At 40.1% G+C, this 20,400-nt stretch overlaps 2 protein-coding genes across 3 annotated transcripts; both read left to right on the top strand.

The window, feature by feature from the left end:
• The first annotated feature begins 2,093 nt into the window (after window positions 1-2,093).
• Window positions 2,094-11,714, top strand: LOC106945429 (homeobox protein Hox-B3a). 2 transcript variants are annotated; one of them, XM_015029114.1, is made up of 3 exons: window positions 2,094-2,626; window positions 6,707-7,043; window positions 10,534-11,714. In XM_015029114.1, exons 2-3 carry the CDS (start codon window positions 6,800-6,802, stop codon window positions 11,100-11,102), a joined length of 813 nt encoding a protein of 270 aa, XP_014884600.1. In that variant the 5' UTR covers window positions 2,094-2,626; window positions 6,707-6,799; the 3' UTR covers window positions 11,103-11,714. The 2 variants fall into 2 exon arrangements, with proteins under 2 accessions (XP_014884600.1, XP_014884599.1); XM_015029113.1 differs by having other exon boundaries at window positions 2,094-5,832.
• Window positions 11,715-11,750: 36 nt separating this feature from the next.
• Window positions 11,751-13,766, top strand: hoxb1b (homeobox B1b). The gene is made up of 2 exons (XM_015029112.1): window positions 11,751-12,973; window positions 13,143-13,766. Exons 1-2 carry the CDS (start codon window positions 12,457-12,459, stop codon window positions 13,439-13,441), a joined length of 816 nt encoding a protein of 271 aa, XP_014884598.1. The 5' UTR covers window positions 11,751-12,456; the 3' UTR covers window positions 13,442-13,766.
• The last annotated feature ends 6,634 nt before the right edge of the window (window positions 13,767-20,400 follow it).

Raw genomic sequence — 20,400 nt, 5'->3', positions numbered from 1 at the left:
GTTGCTTTTCTGATTCACAAAGCATTCGGCATTTAGACCAAAGAGTCACACTAATCATCTCATTCGACCTGGTGTAGGTGAAATTGTACATGTGACTACTTAAGACTTTCTTTCAGTCCTAGAGAGTTATAGTTAAATAATAATAGTCCTTGTAATGGATTCTCACACCTGATCCATGAATCTCTTCAAATCTACCTGTGGTACTGAAAACATTTTTGCTGTTTCTATCATAAATGCTCTCCATGCCCGGCATGCCAGTTTAAGTGAACAACTGTGTTTCAGGTTAGTGGCACCGTTTCTTTCCACAAAGGACTCAACAGTGCTGTGAAATATCCTAACGCTTGAGCTATCTTTGCAGAACCTTACTGCTTTAAACTTCTCCACAGAACAGCTGGATTTATACTGAAGGTACATTATATAGAGGTGAATTCTGTTTTGGACTCTGTTTACTAATCAGATGACTGCGTTGAATTTTATTTATGTGTAGCAGGATAAAGGGAGAGGGGAGATAAAAGCATGACTTTGTTAATAAATAGAGAAACCTGTGTATAATTTCCTCTCACTTCACCATTTTGTTCTATTTTGTGTTGGTCTACTAGATAAAATCCTCCAAAATACTAAAAGGTTTGTGGCTGTAATGTGATAAAACGTGGAAAAGTTAAAATACTTTAGTGAGGCACTGATTTGTGGGTGAACCAGCACAACTGAAACAAACGTTTTAATAAGAAAGATCAAGAATACATGAGTATAATTTTTTGACAATAAATGCCCCATTAATGCTTATAATGAATTCCTTTTAATAAAAAAACGTACCATTGCTCAATTGTCTGTTTATTATCAGATAAAGAGCATTAGACTATTTTGTGATGTAAAGTTAACATGTGGACCCTGAATGCAGTAGATCATTTATTAATGCTTTAATACATTTTACAACTGAATTATTTGTGTTAAGCCTTTAAATAGAGCACAGCTATTTTACATCTTTAACATGTCATGTATTAGTGTGTTTTATTAATGTTTATATATTTCTAACCTGTGATTTTGTTTCTTAGTCTGTGTTGTTATTAGTTGTGTCTCATTAAAAAACATATCTGTCACATCAACAACTTTTACACCTGTTTAGACTTAATTTCTAACTAGTTAAATAACAAAAGATGATTTGTGTATTCATTCTAACATTATGTTTTTACATTTTAAACAGCATTAATGAAGTATTAGTATTTTAAGCATTACATTTGTATATTGCATGCCCTCATCAGGTCTTATCTGATGTGACATAACATGAGTGTTAGTATGTTAGACCACTTAGTAACCTTCTTATAAACATTTCAAACTTTATGAATTATGTTTTATTAATACATGGTTAACATTTATGGATCAAATGTGTTAGGCGTGATGGATAACGAGTAGTAGCTCTTTAACTAAGTAACATTAATAACATGATTTTAAAATATTCCCCTGTAATGAATCTATATGAAAATTTCTAACCTAATGTTATTTTTATTTGAAACTTTATTGGTGAGTAAAAACCATTTTAGCAACATATTAGGCCCTTTATTAAAGCCTAATTAATATTAATGAGAGAGGATTGAGTGTGCTAGTCTTATTCATATGCTTATGTTTAAGACTGTTAATCTAAAATTATATATTGAAAATTATAATAACATATAATTTTATCAACAGACTATAAGTTAGGCCCTTTTCTAATATGTATCTAAAATTAATAGTGTTATATATAACCAGATCCTTTATGAACTCTTATCTAACATGTCTGACCTAATTTATTTTTATTTTATAGCTTTACAGCTATTAATAAATTGATTTACCAATTTTAAACCAATATTATTATTATTTTTTATTTACTAAGTTATTAATTAACTTTTTCTTTTTTGTCTTTTTCCTGGCAGCTTGGACAAAAGAAGAGTGGGACAGGATGCCTTATAGTGTCACAGGGAAATTTCCCTGTGAAAGGAAAAACTCCGACATATTAACACACATTTATAAAGCTCTATTGTAGGCATTATTCAGTTTATTAGTGCTTAATTAACAGTCACAAGAGCAATTTGGATTTGATGAAATGTTCATGCTTTGTTACACGATTTACTTTTTTCAGGTTTTTGTCAGCAGAGACGAATGACATTGTCACCTGTATTCACCCTGTAGATCCGAATTTGTGTAAACATGAACAGAGTCGCAAATTCCCATCTTGGGGAGCATGCAGGCGCCGACGCCTCAACTTCAGCTGAAGAAGAATAAAGGAACCTAACAAGAAGCTACAAACTTTCCAACATTTCTGCTTGAGTTTATACTAAGCTGTAGGCCATCAGTGGAGTTTTTCCCCCCACTTTTCCCCTCCCCTTTTCCTCTCTTTCCTTTTCTTGCGCCACATTGTTAGTGAATATGACATCTGGGAGAGTTGCAGGGCGAGCCTTGAATGTGGTCATTGTTCAGCACATCATTTGTCACGTCCTTTCTGTCTGTGGCCGAGGAGGAGTTGCTGTTTGCTGGGTAAAATGCGAAGAGGCGCTCGACCAAACGGCTACAACCCCAGTCAGTCGGCTGGAAGGAGAATCTGTCCAGAGGAGAGGAAGATGACGAGAGGAAAGAGGAAGACTGCAAAACAGAAGTAGGTTTGCAAAAGTGTTTTCTAACTCATTTGGAAAGTAAATTACAATCTAGCGTACAGTTAAATGAAATTAAACAAATTAAATAAAACAATTATTTGATTGTTTAATTTAAATCACCATTTTCCACGCTGAAATTTTTACAGACAATTAGGAACTGGTTGGCAATGCCATTTAGTGCACAATCTCTTTTGCTACAAATATTCTTGTAGGAGTTACTGTCTAACTTGGAAATGTTGTAAATCTGTTTATTTGCCGCTCTTAAAAGGCTCCGAAAGTGGATCTCTGTGTTGCATGTTTATCAGTGCATTAGTTTATTTATTACCTTGCTCGTGTTGTCGGTGGGAAATCGAGTTGCTGCCACTGTTGATTCAACTGTCCCTGGATTAATTCAGAGCAATGAATCGTCTGTGCCTGCAAACACGTGGCTCCTCTGCAGCTAACTGACAGCGGCAGAGGCTGCGGAGAGCTGCATTTGTCAGCGGGCCCTGCAGACTGGATGGAGGCTGCTGGAAAGTGGCCGTGTCCATCAAACGTCAGATAGTGAGGTGACGAGCTCAGGAACGCTGACTGATAACTATAGTCTGCTCAGCTTTGAGTGTGTGTGTGTGTGTGTGCGTGTGTGTGTGTGTGTGTGTGTGTGTGTGTTTGTCCAGAGCCGGCCTAAGGCATACGTGAGCTAAGCTTCTGCTTGGTGTCTAGTAGGAGACCAGTCCTCAAGTGTGAACACAGATTCCAAAACTTCACATTCTAAAAGTATTCAGGGTTTGAAGCACTGACAGCTCAATCAGTAGCAAAGCCTTCATAGATTCAGACAGTCGCGATAACAAGTAAATTTGATGACATCATTTCTAACTTTTGCTTCTCTGCTGGAGTCAGGGGAGTCTACGTCTTCATCGGGTCGCCAGACGGGGGCCGTCTCACAGAACATCAAAACTGAAAGCCACAGCAGAATTAGCAGGGGTTTTACTGCGACTTTAACATGTATTTTTGTAAAAAGATAAATGTTAAAACTTCTTGCACTTCCTCTGTTATTTTCTCCGGCTTGGGGGGAGGGGCAGTTAATTTCTAGGGGTAGCCATTGACCCCCGCGACCTCCTGGTGGTGCTGCCTGTGGCTGGAATCACACTGTAAATATAAGTCAGAGAAAGGGCATTTTCTCCATCGTTTATTGCAATATTTATAGTAATCCTTTTGACTTGCTAATAAATTGGCAGAATCTAAAGTGTTACATAGACACTTTAGATTCTGCTTTGGGCCCCATAGCTTGAACCACCTCTGCTCGTACTAATAGGAAGACAACTTTCATTTGTGGGTCCCACATGAACATGAAATGGTTGAAAACTGGGATTGTCCGTGGAAACTTGATGGCTTCATGTGAACTGACTCGATAGGTTTGACACCGGACATTTTTTGGGCAATAAGCGTGACCCACATTGCTAAAACATGCACAGCTTAATGAGTCCAGTGCCAGCCGCTCATTGTGAGCCAAGGCGCATTCAGTAGCTGCCCATCCAGACCCAGATGGGGCCCGCATACACACATGTTGACTGGGTATTTATACAGAATCAGAACAGCCCATCTTCCCCGCCGCCCCCCCCCCCCCCCCCCCAACAGCCTCCGCGTCCTCCCATACATCAGCAGGCGGTTTATTTTCTAAACAGCGCACTCATTGCTGATTTTCTTTCTGTTTTTATGGCAGCTTTTATAGGCCATCAGCAAGACGTATGGATTATTGACCAGTCTGGCTGCGAACACATGTTTCCCGCTGTGCATTCAGCATACATTTTAGGCAAACACGTTTCATTTTGATTTTATTTGGGGGAGTTTTAATGTTTCAGGGTTAAACCAAAAGCGATCAATTGAACTTTGCGTTCGTGTCACGAAACAAGAGCGTTTATTGGATCGACACTGTGTTCGCTTTCTATTGAACGTCATTAAAAAAAAAAAAAAAACCCCACAGAATAAACTGGAAACATGACGCACAATGCAATCGATTAAATCACCATGCTATTTGTATAAATAGTAGGTTTATTTGTACAATCTCAATTCTTATTCACCCTTAACAGTAAGCGTTCAGTTGTGGCATATTTTGCAAAAAAATTTTACCTTCCACAATAAAAGTCTGTTTGGAGAAGATATCATATTCTGATGGTTGTTGTGTCAGATTGCTGTTCTGTTTGATCAATTTCGCTTCGGAGATCAAAGGCACCAATTTGCATTAATTAACACTATACCTGGTTAAATATTACCTTAAGGATCCAATTAAAACCACGGAACAAAAAAAGAAGAAGAAGAAAAAAGGAAAGGAAAGAAGAGAGGATCAAAGCAGCGCCGATCGATCCGCTGCAGCAGCAGCAGCAGCCCGACTGTCACCGTGGAAAGCCAAATCAGCAGCAACATTACAGTATCAACTTCTTTCTGCACGGAGTCTTTTTAATGGACGCCGCTGCGCCGGCCGCCTCTGCTCTGTCTCCACTTTAGTGCTCTGAAATGGGCCCATCTGATCACTAATTTAAATTAGAGGATGGGGAGAAGGGCTCGTTATGGAGAGCGTGTCTTTCTTCTTCGGCCCTAAGCGGGAGGCCGTACACGTAGGAACTATTGATTATAAATAAATAAATTAATAAATTAATAAATTAATAAATTAATAAATTCAGACATAAAATTCGACTAAAATGCCTTACAAGTAGTTTATTTCAGAAGGTAATGGTGATGAAAAAAAGTATCTGAGATGTTCCGTCTCCTCTTTTTTTTAAAAAATACAATTTTTATTCATGTCAAATTATTATATTTCTAATACAAAATCCCTTTTCATGATCTTATCGCAGAGCTATTCCCATACATGAAACCGAGCTTGCATGATCAGCAGAAAGGGCTTTTTTTTTCCCCCACGCGCGCGCATACACACACACACACACACACACTCACACACCCACGTAGTGTGCAGATTAACAGCGCGCGCAGGGCGGTCTGAGCTGCAGAAAGAAAAACCCCGTGTCCACTCTGCTGCTCTTCACCCCTCATCCACCTGCACCTCTTTCTCTGCTCGGGGTTTATTCTGACCTGTTGGGGGGGAGTTATTTTATTTTACTGTTTTTTTTCTTTCTTTCTTTCTTTCTTTCTTTTTTTTTTTTTTTTACTCGTTCCTAAAGGTGTGAGGAGTCCTGCGTGGTTTTTGTTTCCCGCGCCGGAATGAGCGCTGAAGGTAAGGCAGCCGAGCTGTTGTGCCGGGGTTATGTGTCTTTATGATTTACGAGCCTGACTCCAGCCGCGGTTCAACCAGAGTTCATAAAGCTGCATGCCTCCAGACTTATTCTCTCTCGCTCACTCACTGCATTTTCCTCTCCTCTTGCTCAAAAATAATTTGGTTTTGTTTAATTTCGGAAGAAGGGCGAATTTAATTTATTTTTTTTCTCTCTCTCTTTCTCTTTGGGACGCTGCAGAAAAAGATGGATTTTTATCTCAGTTCGGGGCACAAACCGTGCAGCTTCTGCAGCACAGTATAGACATTTGTATAATTTTGCATTTGATGGATGAGTTTTTCAGCAGATTGTGATATAACATTTAATTTCCCCCTCCTTTGCAAACAGAGCTATCCTTTAACAGAACAAAGGCTGTTATTTTTAAGGCCTAATGTAATGCCAAGGAAACACCGCGGAGAACACAATAAAGCCTCGTTAATTTTTAAATTGATTTTCTATAGAAATGTTATGCAATTCTTTTTTTTTTTTGGTTGCCTTTTTAAAGTTTTTATTTTTGTATAATAACAGATAGACACGCATTCAGAAAAACAGACGTCGTTATTTCTTTCCAGCGATTTAAATATTATTTTACCCATAGTCTAAAAAAATATTAAACTAAAATGCATAAAGGCAAACCGAAGGATTTGACGTTTTTTTTTATTTTTTTTACTTATTATTATTTTATTTATTTTTGTGTGTTTCTCAACCAAAGTCCTCGTTTTGTCTCGCAGCCCTGCTTGCCATTCATGTCAGCTCACTATTGAGTTGATAAGATGGATCATTTAATCTCCTCCCTGATTCAGTCTTTCTTTTCTTCTCCCTCCTGGATCCTCTCAGGCCTGAAGCCTTCGGCTCTCTGGAAACCTGCCATGTGACATTTGGCTGCCAGCAGTGCACCAGAAGGTCAAAGGGGGCCGCGGTGCACATTTCATGGAAATGCAGAGCAACATCCACCGCCACAGTTGCAGCCACCCTCACGGATTCTTCAGCGAGTCTGTGGCTGGTGCGTCTGGCTTTGGGGGCTCCCGTCAACCCCCGACCCACCAGCATGCAGAGGAGCTTCCACGGAGGTCCAAATCGCAAAGCCCCAATAAGTTTGCAATGAGCAAAATGGTTTTCTCCTGGATGAAAGAGTCGAGACCCTCCAATCAGAATCCCCACAGGGGGGTTGCAGGTCGGTATGATACAAAACACAGACATCAATTGGCTTAAAAAGGCCTTTTCTCATTTACACTATAAAATGGAATTTTTAATTACTTCATTGGAATGATTAAAATGGTGGTTAATTTATTTTTGGAAAAATGTCTTCAGTGACAAATCCACATTTTAATTAGGATCTGTCGACATTAGCATACATTTGATTTAGATTTATGTTAGAGAGGAATTAAGTTTTATTTGAATACTTTTTTAAAATGTTTCTCAACAAATTAAGTTGACTTCCAATTTTCAACCTTTGCTCTGATAAGCCACAAATAAGACATTCCTTCTCGATACCAGCAGTGTACGGTATTTTGCTTGCAAGCTTGACTATGGCTTGCAATATAGCATTATTCCTAAACTAGTTAGAGCTGGATGCAAACTTTTTCAAATCTACTCTAAAAAGGTGGTACATGAACATTTTTTCTAGCAGCTTCAAATAGATCTATCAAATTATGAGCAGCGACTTAGAAACTCAGATTATTAGCATGCTAAATGAACGCTCATTAGCAATAAGAAGCTGCATTTGCTAGTCACTTTGACGCAAAATAGCACTGTCACTAAACAAGTTAATGCTTGACAAAAAAGATTAACATCTTTTCTAACAAAATAGCATTAGTCTTTGATGATAACCACAACTAAAATTTGCTATTCACTTGCAATGACTGCCTCAGGATTTGAAAGCTAAGTTTGCTAGCAAATTTGACGTTAGCATGCTAATTAGCACTGTTGCTAATTCAGTTAAAAGTTTCATAACAAATCTTCTCAATCACAGGTCTCATGACAATTATTATTGCTTCTTAAATCAATATATTTATTCATAATCCAAACAGTTTTACTGTTTTTTCCAATATGAGAAATAAGTGCAGCTAAAACTGAACCATCGTCAGTTAAACTCTAATTAAATCATTTCTGTTTGCAACAGCAAAAGTAGCTGATGAAATGTAACTATTATTGCTCATTACAGGTACAAACTATGTTTGACTAAGATATACATTTTACATGTTAATATGTGGAACACCTTGATTACTATAGTAAAATGAACGACACAATTATATGTACATTACTTTTACAAACACTTTACTGTGCCTTAGTCACAAAGAAGCTTTTTATAACACCCAAAGGCAAAACAGATGAGCAAAAATAATCAAAAATAGTTGCAATTCAACCTAATTTATTTTAAAAAGTGTCTTTTAGATGTCAGGTTTGCATAGTTTCTGCTCAAAAGCATTTTACATGAAGTAGCCAAACAAAAATGATCCAAATTGTTCCATCAATTTTATTTTTTACATCTTAACAGCTAGTGTTATTACTGTTAAATTAGCTTAAAAGCATTCGTGCCCATTTAGTATCTTCTCAACAAGCTATAGAGGTACTTTTGTGTTTTGTTTTTTAAGGTTTAGGTGGTCAGCTGGTTATTAATTATGCTGTGATGATGCACATAAAGAAAGAGGTCATTACACATTAGGTTAAGAGGAATGTTTTGATGTTAATGAGAGAGAATTACATCAAAGTAATAGCCATCAAACCAAACAAATCTAAAGCAGCAACTACTACACTGATAATGAGAATAATAAAATAATCACAATTAGCAATTAGCAAACATTCCTTCATTCAATAGTTTAACGTAATTCTGGCATCCATTTTGGCCTTCAAAAGAAATGTTAATGGCACTCTGCTTTTACAATTCCCAAGCCAGATTAACCACCATTTATTTCGTTTTTTTTGCTGTTACTCTTGATGTTTTGTATGTTGATGAATGTTGTGTGACAAAACTGAATTAACACATGAAGAAAAGCCAAAAACATGAAACAGCTACAAAAAAAATATAGTGGCTTCAGTCTCTAAAACCTTTAAGTCAGCACTTCTAAATTAATGAAAAGGCCCACATAGACTTTAAATTCCACAAAACGACACAACATTGTATCTCATTAAGGGATCATCCCCCTAATCCTCTGGTGAAGTTCTTTGCTTTAGTCTTATTAAGCCTTATTTGTGGAAAAGATGAAATAGAGTGGCACAATGAGACCTTGCTGAATCTTTGCAAGAACTGAGCCGGCCTAAGTAAAAAGCAAACTAAGCAGCTGCTTCTCCGAGCCAGCAGGAAGTTCTGATTAGGTTTACAACATTCTTTTTTATTAGGATGTTAGTAATAACAGTGCAAACAAAACTTTTATTCCTAGATATCTTCATGGTACAACATTTAAAGCAGTGTTGTCAGACCTTGAATTCAATTGCATAAACATCAAAAGTAGATATATGAAAAAAATTATCTATGGATGAATTTTTTTGCAAGGATGAAAGAGTGCTTTCTGTTACAAAACTGTTTCATTTGATGTATATATAAAGCACGTTATAACTTGACAACCTGTAAACCAATAAAATAAAAAAACAAACTTCATTCCAAGTCCTTTTCTTGCAGTATACAAAAAAATGATCTTTTACTATTTGCACTAAAAATGGCATGTCAGAAACGATTTCTTCCCCTTTCATCAATCAATAAAGAAATATTTTTTTCTTAGTTTTTGATATTTGCATTTTACCTTTGATGATTTATCATTACACCAAGATGTTCAGGCTAAAATGCCTCCACTCCATCACCCTAACTTTGAGCTTTCCTTCATAGATTCTCTATCAGAGTCAAGTCAGGACTCTGTATAGCCATGCAGACATATTGGGTTTTTTGATGTTGTCTCCAGTGTTGTCTAAATGGTTCCTAATTCTAAAATAATAAAAAAAGGATTTGAAAAGCTGAGATTTCACAAATAAAGGTTCCAAACATGCCAATGTTTTAAATTTCATCTTTTCAACATTAATTAATCCAGTTCTGACCGTTTTGTACCCTTTAGTGATCTTTCAATCAGATGCCAGCGTTCACTGTCATTAATAAGCCTGCCAGCATTTTTTTTAAATATAATGTGCACCACACAGGCAGTGTTCACTCACGATTGACAAGCATCTAAAAAAAAAAAAAAAATGAAGGTGCATCTGAAAAGAAAGCAAAACACCACTGTTAGAACCTATTTTTTTTTATTTCAAGCTGTCAAATAAAAATAATTATTTATTTGTCGCTCATCTGAAAGATAACCCCTTTCCTTCAAGCCACCCTGTGAAGCAGTGGCGCCCTGGATGGTGAGCCTTCCTGCCCATATCAAACTCCAATATTCAGAATTAGTGTTTCTGGTTTTTTTATTATTATTATTGGTTACATTTTATTTCACATGCTCAAATAAAACATTCAGAGCTTGTTTTTCAAGTGCCGGTGCCTCTCATAGAAGGGAGCGCCTCTGTTTCACTACGTTAGGACGGTACTTCCACTTTTCCGTCCTTGTTCAAACACAGCGGTCACAGACACAGGAGACAGTTGCTAACCTGCTGTGGCCTCCTCTGAAATGAAGGACCACATTGAACCTTAGCACATAAACCCGTACTGCTGCTGTTGACAGGACATCTCTTTGGCTCCGCAGATTGCGCCGAGAAGTCTCCCTGCTCGAGCCAGGTCTCCAAGCGCACGCGCACCGCGTACACGAGCGCGCAACTGGTGGAGCTGGAGAAGGAGTTTCACTTCAGCCGCTACCTGTGCAGGCCGCGGCGGGTGGAGATGGCCAGCCTCCTCAACCTGAACGAGAGGCAAATCAAGATCTGGTTTCAGAACCGGAGGATGAAGCAGAAGAAGGACCAGAGAGTGCAGGGCCTCACCGCGACGAGCACCAGCTCCTGCTCCCCTCCGTCCTCCCCCTCCGCCGCGGGCAGCCCCACTCTGGCGAGCCTGGGCTATGTCCATCTGGGTGCTGATTACCAGCCGCCCTCCCCTCCGCTCAGACAGCCCCAGCAGCAGGCCTACCCGGTAGGATACTCCAAATGTACAGCCCCGAGCTTCACGCACGACCCGCACTTTGACAAGGCGCAGTACATCACGCAGGACAGCACCGCAGACTCAAACCAGGGACTGGACGGCCACGGCGGGTCGTACTTCTTGCAGGCCTGCACACCTCAGGACAGAATCATGCAAGCGCCCAAACTGACTCATCTCTAAGATTTCTGCACGCAACGCTGATAGTTATCCACTGGTTTTTAAAAATAAGTATTTATTCATAATTAGCATATTCGGATTTATACTTTAAGCATGCTTCCTTTAGCTTCGGTTAGTCCATCTCAAAAAGCTCAAGATGCATATAAATACAACTTGGTATTTAGGCAATTAAAAACAGATCATGTTAAGGTTCCAACCCATTATGCATGGTCTACAAATTAGAAGGAGAAACGCGATGCTGAATGGCAAATCCTTTGTTTCTTTTTAGTTAATTTCTCTTAAGGAGCACCTAAACTCGTGCTTAACTGAAGGGCCCGTTTAGGAGGACTATTCTGCGAGATCCCCACATTATTATAACTCCTAAGCAGAGCAGAGGAGGGAGGGAAAAAGGGCTCCGTCTCTGGCTCTTAAACGGGCCTTTGTTTCTTTTATGGCTCAAAATGGACCAAACAAGCTGTCAGCGTTTATAAGGAGTCGTGATGGATCACTGAATTCACTGCGCTGACTGTTTCAGGGACGGTACCTCATTCAGGCTCCGTCCTGCAAGTCTGACAAACACAAACATGTAGATTGGGATCCCGAAGCTCAGAAAAAAAAGCAACTGAAATGAAGAGAGCAAAAAACAAAAAACAAAAAACAAAACAAATAATAATAATAATAATAATAATAATAATAATAATAATATGTGAAACAAACCATCAGGTACCACATTTACAGTGCGACCAAATTATATTACATTATATTTATTTGCTTATTTATTTATTTATTTATTTATTTATTTATTTATTTATTTATTTATTATTAGTGTTGTATTTAATCTTATTTTTTTCAGATTTATTTTAACTATTATTAATAAGATTGTTATTTGTAGTAAAAGTACTGTTATTGTCTAAATTGATTATACCCCGTCTTTTTTTTTTAAATCTCTGGAGATGTGGTAATATTCTTCTTCTTCTTCTTCTTTTTTTTCATCATGATTCCTGTTGTGATTATTTCCCCTTTTTTCTGTTGACGCTCCTCTTTGGTGCACATGTGTCCTGATGTTTGTGTTGTTATCAGATAGATGAGCCACTTTGATTGAAGCGTTTGTCTTGTAAATGGGGCCCTTTGATGGACGAGCCTAAAGACTTGACGGAGTGCTGTGGCTCTTTTGCCATTGGTGTTTGGCTGGTCACGTGGCGTGGTCAGGAAGGTGATATGAGGGTGGAAGGTAGTTTTTTTTTTTTTTTTTTTTTCCCCTTTTTGTTTTTCTTACAGCTTTGACATCCTACCTAAGGTCAGGACACAGGGTGCGACCATTAATGACGGCTCGCTCCAAGTCAGGTCTGAAACAAATCCACCAGGCCCAGGTTCCAGGATGAACTCCTACTTAGACTATCCGGTATGCAGCCGCGGAGCAAATGTTTTTAGCACAAAAGCCGGATACTCCAATTTAAACCCCGGGTACGCAGCGTCCAACTCTTGCGCAACAAGTGATAGTTACGCACCGGACGGGTGTTTGGTGCCTCACCAGGCTCCGAGCGTCCCGCTGCACCACCAGCAGCAGCACACCAGTCTGGATCTGCAGTTTTCAGCAGCAGGAAACCCCGTGTACGGCTCATCTCTGGAGTACGGACACCACCAGTTCGGCCTCGGTCCCGACCAGGACAGGAGCTTCGCGCACACGCAGGTATCTCCTCTCGGAACGAGCGTGGCTCCTTACCCCGGGAACGGCTGCGGCCCGGGCCAATACGTGCAGTATCCGGACCAGCGGCAGCAGGAGTACTCAGAGAGTGTTTACAGGAGGCTACCACCCCAGTGCCAGGAGAAAGACCAGGAGGAAACTTCTAAAACTTTCGACTGGATGAAAGTGAAGAGGAACCCCCCTAAAACAGGTCGGTGGTTCTTGTCGCTGGTGCTTATACAGCCCAAAGCAGCGCGATTAACTCTCACGTTTTCCACTCACATCTTCACCCCCTTCATGCTTCTTCAGCTCCATGACTTCCATGTTTCTCTCCATCCATCAATCCACCGCCTTTCGCTCCCCCTCTTCTCTCCCCACAGCTGTTCTGTCGGAGTTCGGGGTTCCGGGCCAGCCCAATGCGATCCGCACCAACTTCACCACCAAGCAGCTGACGGAGCTGGAGAAGGAGTTCCACTTCAACAAGTACCTGACGCGGGCGCGGCGGGTGGAGGTGGCGGCCAGCCTGGAGCTCAATGAGACGCAAGTGAAGATCTGGTTCCAGAACCGCAGGATGAAGCAGAAGAAGCGAGAGAAGCTCGGCTGCGTCCTGGCCAGCAGCACTCCACCGGAGAAACTCTCTGAAACCGCGTCCACAAATACTAAAGGGGAGAAACTGTGAACTGTGATAGGACTTTAAAAAAAAAGCAAAAAAAAAGCGGTTGGGTTTCACCATACCGTGGGAAATAAATACTCAAAGTGCTTGTGGACTTGTGAATCTTTACAGGGTATGACTGACTGCTGCTTTTCCTCTGAACTGGGTGCTTCTTAAAAATATTTTCATGGATTTATTTTTTATTTTTTACCTCTCCATAATGAGCTCAAGCTGTGCTTTGTGTTGTATCACTGATCTCAGTGTCATTGTTTTGCACTATTTATTTACAGGGTATTTTCCAACACTTGTTCAGATGATTTAGCTTAATAAAGACTATGAAATATTAAAGACTAACATTGCAGTTTTTGTGCTTGTAAAAGCTGACTATGTCTTCATATTTAGTCTAGTTTGGTGCTTTTTTTCCCCGATTGGACAGATTTTTGTAGAGATGCATCAATCTGAGGATGTTTTCCTGATTGTCTCTGACATGTGATCTGCAGGTCGAATGCTAACAAGATCAGATTGTTTTTGTTTGTTTTGTTTTTTTTTTACACTTTTTATTAAACACGTCGAATCTCAGAACTCCTGCAACTTCCAACGAACAGCATGCACTTGTGGAAATCAGTAAATATCAGATAAAGGTTAGGAACATACCCATTAAAAACTTGCTTGTATTGTAATTCCTTAATTTTCTACTGTACCTCTATCAAAGTACCTGTTGAACTTTTTTTTTCTCTGTTATGTGTTCATAGGCTTTAAAAAGAGAAATAATTTAAAAATAAATAAATTAAAAAAAATCAGATTTCTGCTTTCTTTTGACAGGAAACCAGAAATCTGTAATGGCCAGCAAAAGCCTGATTGGCACATCTCTAATTTGTTGTGTAGATTTTGAATTTATTCGACTGCAACAATGTCAGCTTGCATAATGTGACAAGAGGAATCTCTCACAACACATGGGGTGGTTCTTGAGTGACCTTTTCACCTCAAAATACCTCCAGGGGCTTTAAACATGACAACAAACTCCAGGAAGTCGGGTCTCACTCTTGATTTGTTACCCAAATTCAACTCGGTCACTTCTTACCACGGATCTATTTCTGTCTGACCGAATTTGAATGAAATGTTATTTTAAAATAAAATAAATTAAACACCCATTTTAAATGGAAACAGTGGCTATTGTGGCTTCCAGAACCTGACCACCTCGTTTCCTCTCATTGTAAAGGGAGGCGCAGTTTCAATATTTGCTCTGGGTGATGGGTTTGCACACACAGTTTCTGCCCCAACAGCTCTGGCCTGTTGATGCCCTTCTTCTCCAACGCCGAGGTTCACTCAGAGTTCAGGCACAAATGAATGCAGAGTCAATCTGTCAAGACGGCAGAGGGGCTCTGGCGAAGCAAACTCCCTGGCTTTTACGCTCTGGATTTTCACAGGTATTGCTTCTGATATTTGCACTAATAAACTGTACGGGCTCTTTCTTCTCTTTTTTTTTTTTTCCTTTCTTGGGCCATGATCAAGACTGTGTGAGCTTTAATCTTTTTAAGGCGTCTAGAAAACATGCATTTAGGAAATGGGAATCAGCGGTCGTTCGAAATACATCTGCATGAGCCTGCAGTTCTTTCACAACTGTATTAAAAATTAATTCAGTTCCTTGAATAGAATTTACAGTTGAAATACCACACGACCCATTACTGTAAATTAGAAGAAGGGCTCAGACATTTGATGTCATGCATTTCTTAACAAGGCCCAAAAGCCTGCTCATCAGATGAGCCACAAAGGCAGAGGGGCAGGGCCGGGGTAGCGGGGGAGTGACAATGGATATGGAGAGCCGTGACAGATCCAACAACAACAAAAAAGAAGAAGGAGTCGCTGCAGAAAGCAAGTGTGGGACTTCTTTCCAGGGGTGTGATCCCTGCCATCTCTGGAGGTAATACCTCAGCGCTCCCAGCAGGCTCTCCATCTGGAGGTGTCAGAATCGGTGGTGCAGCCAACACCGAGGAGACAGATGTTCAGCCGGGAGAGAGGAGGAGGAGGAGGAGGATGTTTTTCACCTTCCCATCAGCGCCGGGCCTCCTTGCTTTCTGATGGAGGATGTAGGACAAGGAGAGAAGCAGAGGACGGGAAGAGAAAAGAGAAATCATCCTCCCCCCGGCGTACGCCCACAAACAAAACCACAAACACCTGAGTGAACGGGGCGATAATAAAAACCAGCGTCTGTCTATAGATGCCCTGCACATCTTTATCCACTCACATGACCCCCCCCCCAGCACCCTCTCTTCCCTCCTCTGCACTTTGAGGTCAGCCTGGTGCAGTTTGTACCCCATGCTGCTTGCAGTTGTTTTGTAGGCTCTTTTACAAGTCTATTGCCAGACTCACTTCCTCGGATTTCTACCAGTTCCTCTGTCGCACGTCACTCCGCGGGGTCCCTGAGGCTTCAAAGGAAACTGGATCCAGTATTCATGGCATAACAGGGGGGCTCACACAGAGGTGATTTTATTTATTTATTTTTTAGTGGCAGGTATCAAACATGAGATTTTTAGATCAAAACCATTTGTCCTTCCGAAGTCAAATGCGATGAAGTCAGGGCGGAGTTGGACTTCGTGTCGTTTCAGAATTTCAATTTGTTTAGTTGATAGCCATTCTAAATTATTTAATTAAATTAGCAAATTAGAAAGAAAAAAAAGCACATGCTGAACATCAGGAATAAGAGGCGGGAATAAGTAATCTAGTAATCCGGTTAAAAACAATTGGAATGATAGAATCTAATTGAAATCTTTTTTTTTTAGCTTTCTAAATGTCTTTGATCTCAAAATGTAATGATTTTCTTTGTTAGATTACATGGAATATCTTTGATTTCCAGGTTGTTGATTGGATGAAGACGTCTGATGACGTCAACTCAGGACGTAAGAAATAAAGAGCTTCTTTCCGTATTCATGAAATCTCTTGCTTGCTTTAATCAAGTGTGGACGGACATTTCTCCCTGGTATTTTCATCTCAAATTTATCAGTTTAAATCTGTGAGTTTCCTACATACAGCTTTATAAAATAAAGTCTTATCCTCCAAATGCTCTTTTACCCAAGGAGCAAACATTTTTTGGGAACAATAAATCTTGCCAAAGTATTCGCTCTCGAAAAAACTTTTTCTCATTTTGTCACATTACAAGTTCAAACTTCTATGCATTGTTGGAGAGTTTGTGAGACAGAGCAATGCAAAGTAACACATATCTGTGAAGAAGGAAAACTATGGTTTTTAATGGTATTTGCCAAAAAAGAAGGTATTTAAATAAAATTATGTACTCAGACCCCTTTTGCCTGAGATCCCTAAATAAAGTTCAGTACCACAACCTTCCTTCAGAAACCACTTAAGTATCATTCACCAGCTGTTCTGGGAAGCCCAGAAGATGAAACCAGGATTCTGTTATAAAACAATAAAACAACATGTCAGAGAGCACTGTTCAATCCATAATCTGAAAATAGAAAGAGTATGAAACTCTAGAAAAACATGCCTGGGGAACTATTAAATAAAAAGAAAAAATTAAAATTAAACTGGGCAAGGAATGAATTTGTTCCAGACGTAACCCGAGGGAGTTACGGTAACTCTGGAGGAGCTGCACACAAAAACTGGAGGCTAGGATGGAGGTTTATCTAAATCTAATATAAAAATTCCCCATTAAAATCCTGGAGGACTTCTGGCGTCTATAGATGTGTACAAAGCTGGAAGATATAAAAGACTGTAATTAATTTGCAGACAAAGTCTCAACTCAGGTGGGCTGAATTCAAATGAACAAGACATTTTTAATATTTGTTTTCACCAAAACTTCTAAAACTATAAAAATTCTTAAGATTTCAGATGAATTTGTGCGGGTTCGTCACATAAAATCCCAATAAAACACCACACCATGCTACTGCAACATGTGAGAAGGGATATGAATATTTTTGCAATTAATGTGAAAGTCACAACGTTCAATATTTGTTCACTGAGGAAAAAAACAAAAAACATTAATTAAACATATTTATTTGACTTTTTCCACAGATATTGGTGAGTCTTCCTGAATCCGGTGTGGGTAGAGATGGCACACTTTCTGTTTTTTTGTCCTTTGTTTTGGCGCCGAGCCTCCTTAAAGCCCAGCCAAGGAGGCTCCTGACAACCATCCCCCATTCGAGTCAGGCTCGATTGGACCTGGAAGCGGCAGCTGACCCAAAGCTCCTGTCTCCTGGATCTCCCCTTGCGACCGGATCCTTTCCCCACTCCATCAGCACGGTAACTGAGAGAGACAACTGACTTGGCCAGGGTTAACGTCTTAATACTCCCTGGGATTGCCTCCAGGATCCAAATGGCTACCCCTAATAGTTTTCCTCCTCTGCGTCCCTGTCAGACTTCTATGACTGCACACAGTAGGGAAAACAACAACAAAAAAAATTAATAAATAACAACAAGACTAGTTGAGAAGCAGAGTAACGAAGCAGCACAATGAAATAATGAGGGGTGGTGAAGGAAGGAGTGAGCGTTTTGAAGGGATTCTCTGTGCGGAGAGCCTGGCGCGCTTGGTATTAAAGCGGCCTGCTTCCTTTTGGAGCCCAGGAGGGGGAAACCAGAACTCAATCAGTGTCACGTCGCATGGTTCAAAGCGGCCAATTCGACGCTGCCAGGAGGTTGAGAAATGCAAGGTGACAGTTCATTTTACCAGTGACAGTGTGTCGGTCTCGCTTGCTGCTTCCACAGTCAATTTCCAGCGAGCAGTGAAGGTTGCTGGAGACAGACAGCGGCTATGCCTCCTCCTCCTCCTCCTCCTCTTCATCTTCGCCACCGCCGCTCTCCCATCGACCCTGCTCTGCTTTGTATTCCAATTAACTGGACAGGGGGAGCGGCGAGCAAAATGCAGACACGTCTTCGCAGTTTCCACCAATACCAATAGTGCTGCGCTTCCCCTTTTTCTTCCCCTCTCTCTGTTCTCGGGTTGCAGCCGGCCAGTTGTTCGGGGGTGGTGGGAGAGCCGTATTCTCACCTCCCTCCAGGGACAATGTCTTGGTCATGAAAAATAGGTCCCTCTCACACATTCATACATCACGTGTAATAGAGGTGTGTAATCGCTCAGTCGTGTCAAAGCGGCGCGAGCTCTAACTGCCATCCTTAACAGACACCTCAAATAATGCTGAATTAATATTTTGAAATGGCTCATATATTCTAACATAATACAATCCGAATGATTTTCCATTCAACGCGTTCAGGGCTAACATTGATCTGAGCTGTGGTAACAATCCAAGTCAGTCAATTTGAGGCAGATTGAAGGCTCGGATTTTTGTGTCCTTCATCTATCATTCTAGGTTTTTTTTTTTTTTTTGTCTTTCCTTTACTTTGCTGCAACAAAAGCCTCCCCTCCTTCACACTGACATATGTTTGAGCAGTGGGTGGGTCAGGGTACACAATGATTTAGAGGATATCCGAAAGGCAAACTGCCTCTCTTTTTTTTTTTTATCTGCAAGAGTAAAGCAAACATAATTTCTTAAAAAATGAGTAAATTAAGGTCAACCTTAAGATTCACCAGTCAGGATTATTTTGAAGAGCTTTCCACGTGTTAAATGTTCAAAGAATACACAACACTTGAGCGTTTGGGTTTTCCAGTGCATAACTGTGAAATGAAAGGAAAATTATTCATAGTTTTATAAGGTTTAACCACCAAAAATCTGTATATTGTAGCATCCACATCCTCCCCTTTTACTCTGGTATGCCTTAATAAAATACAGTTTTCGTAAAGCAAGTTTAGCTCTGGGTGTCTTGGTAACATATTGATTATTTAAAAAATAAGGTCACATTTAAGCTTCAACAATGAGAATCTTGAAGTTTATCACATTATAGACCTGCAAAGGGTTCACCTTGCTTGAACTTTTCTGCATTTTGTCCAGGCTTTATTAAGCCATGAACTGGATTCTATACTTGGCATAATTTTAACTTCTTAAGATCTTTTAATTTCTCCTCTCACCCCTTTCATTTCTCAGTTGATCACTTTTAACATTTCTGATGTTCTTACAGAAAATGGCATTAATTACCTGAATATATTCATGCCACCATCTTGAGCAAGACTCGCTGAGAGAAGAGATTCATAACACAGAGACTGAATGGAAAACTCAACGGAGGAAGCAAGGAATGAACAGATGTGCTAATTTAAGAGCTAAATGAAGGAAGTTCAAGTTCCTATTTTGGAAATCTGAGGTTTTTTTTTTTTAAGACTTTTTAATTCTCTTAACATCTTTTTCACCCTTTTCAGTTTGCCACAAACTAACAAACAGAAACTTATGTATTTTATTGGGATTATTTTTTTTGTGATATGCCATCATGAAACGGTGCAAAATTGTGAAGTGGAAGTTAAAAATCTAAAATGTGGTGTACATCCTGTCCCTTTCTCCTCTGCTACCCCTAAATAAAGTCCAGTGGAATCAGCTGCTTCCAGAGGTCGGCTGTAGCGAGGAGGGTCCACCAGAGGAAAACCTGGTGAAACGCCTCTTTTTATTCCCTTGAGCAAAGAAAACACTTATGACAGACGCAGTTAAATAAATGTTTAAATGCGTCACATTCAGAATTAAGTGAAGCTTTCCACATGTCAGACTCGCTTGCCTTTGTAGTTTTTTTTCTTCTTTAAAATAAAGACAAACAGACCTTTAAAGAGAGGCATGAGTGCTTTATTTGTCCCTCTAGACTGCAGAAAGGTCCCTGCCTACCTGGAGAATGCAGCGTGGTGTTTTTCTATGTGTATGTGTGTGTGTGTGTGTGTGTGTGTTGCAGGACAGGATGCACATCTCATGCCCTGAGGATCCTCCTGTCTCTCTCTCTCTCTCTCTCTCTCTCTCTGTCTCTCCTGGCGCTATCAGATCAGAGAGACCTGCCATCCCTCCCCACGCTGCAATGCAAATGAAAAGGAATGCGCTGATAAAAGGCCAGATCCCAGATATGAAGAGGGCAGAAGGAGGACAGAGGCATTCGGGGTGGGGGGTTGG

Source organism: Poecilia latipinna, unplaced genomic scaffold, assembly GCF_001443285.1.
Source record: "Poecilia latipinna isolate Pla-1442-1.1 unplaced genomic scaffold, P_latipinna-1.0 Scaffold144, whole genome shotgun sequence".
Classification (NCBI taxonomy): domain Eukaryota; kingdom Metazoa; phylum Chordata; class Actinopteri; order Cyprinodontiformes; family Poeciliidae; genus Poecilia; species Poecilia latipinna.
This window is presented reverse-complemented; position numbering and strand designations above follow the sequence as displayed.

What these genes read in the sequence shown, in the direction of transcription:
- hoxb1b (XM_015029112.1), top strand. Translation starts at nt 12,457, where the DNA reads ATGAACTCCTACTTAGACTATCCGGTATGCAGCCGCGGAGCAAATGTT. An exon ending in GAGGAACCCCCCTAAAACAG is followed by an intron (nt 12,974 to 13,142) that starts GTCGGTGGTTCT and finishes CTCTCCCCACAG; the next exon opens with CTGTTCTGTCGGAGTTCGGG.
- LOC106945429 (XM_015029114.1), top strand. Translation starts at nt 6,800, where the DNA reads ATGGAAATGCAGAGCAACATCCACCGCCACAGTTGCAGCCACCCTCAC. An exon ending in TCCCCACAGGGGGGTTGCAG is followed by an intron (nt 7,044 to 10,533) that starts GTCGGTATGATA and finishes TTGGCTCCGCAG; the next exon opens with ATTGCGCCGAGAAGTCTCCC.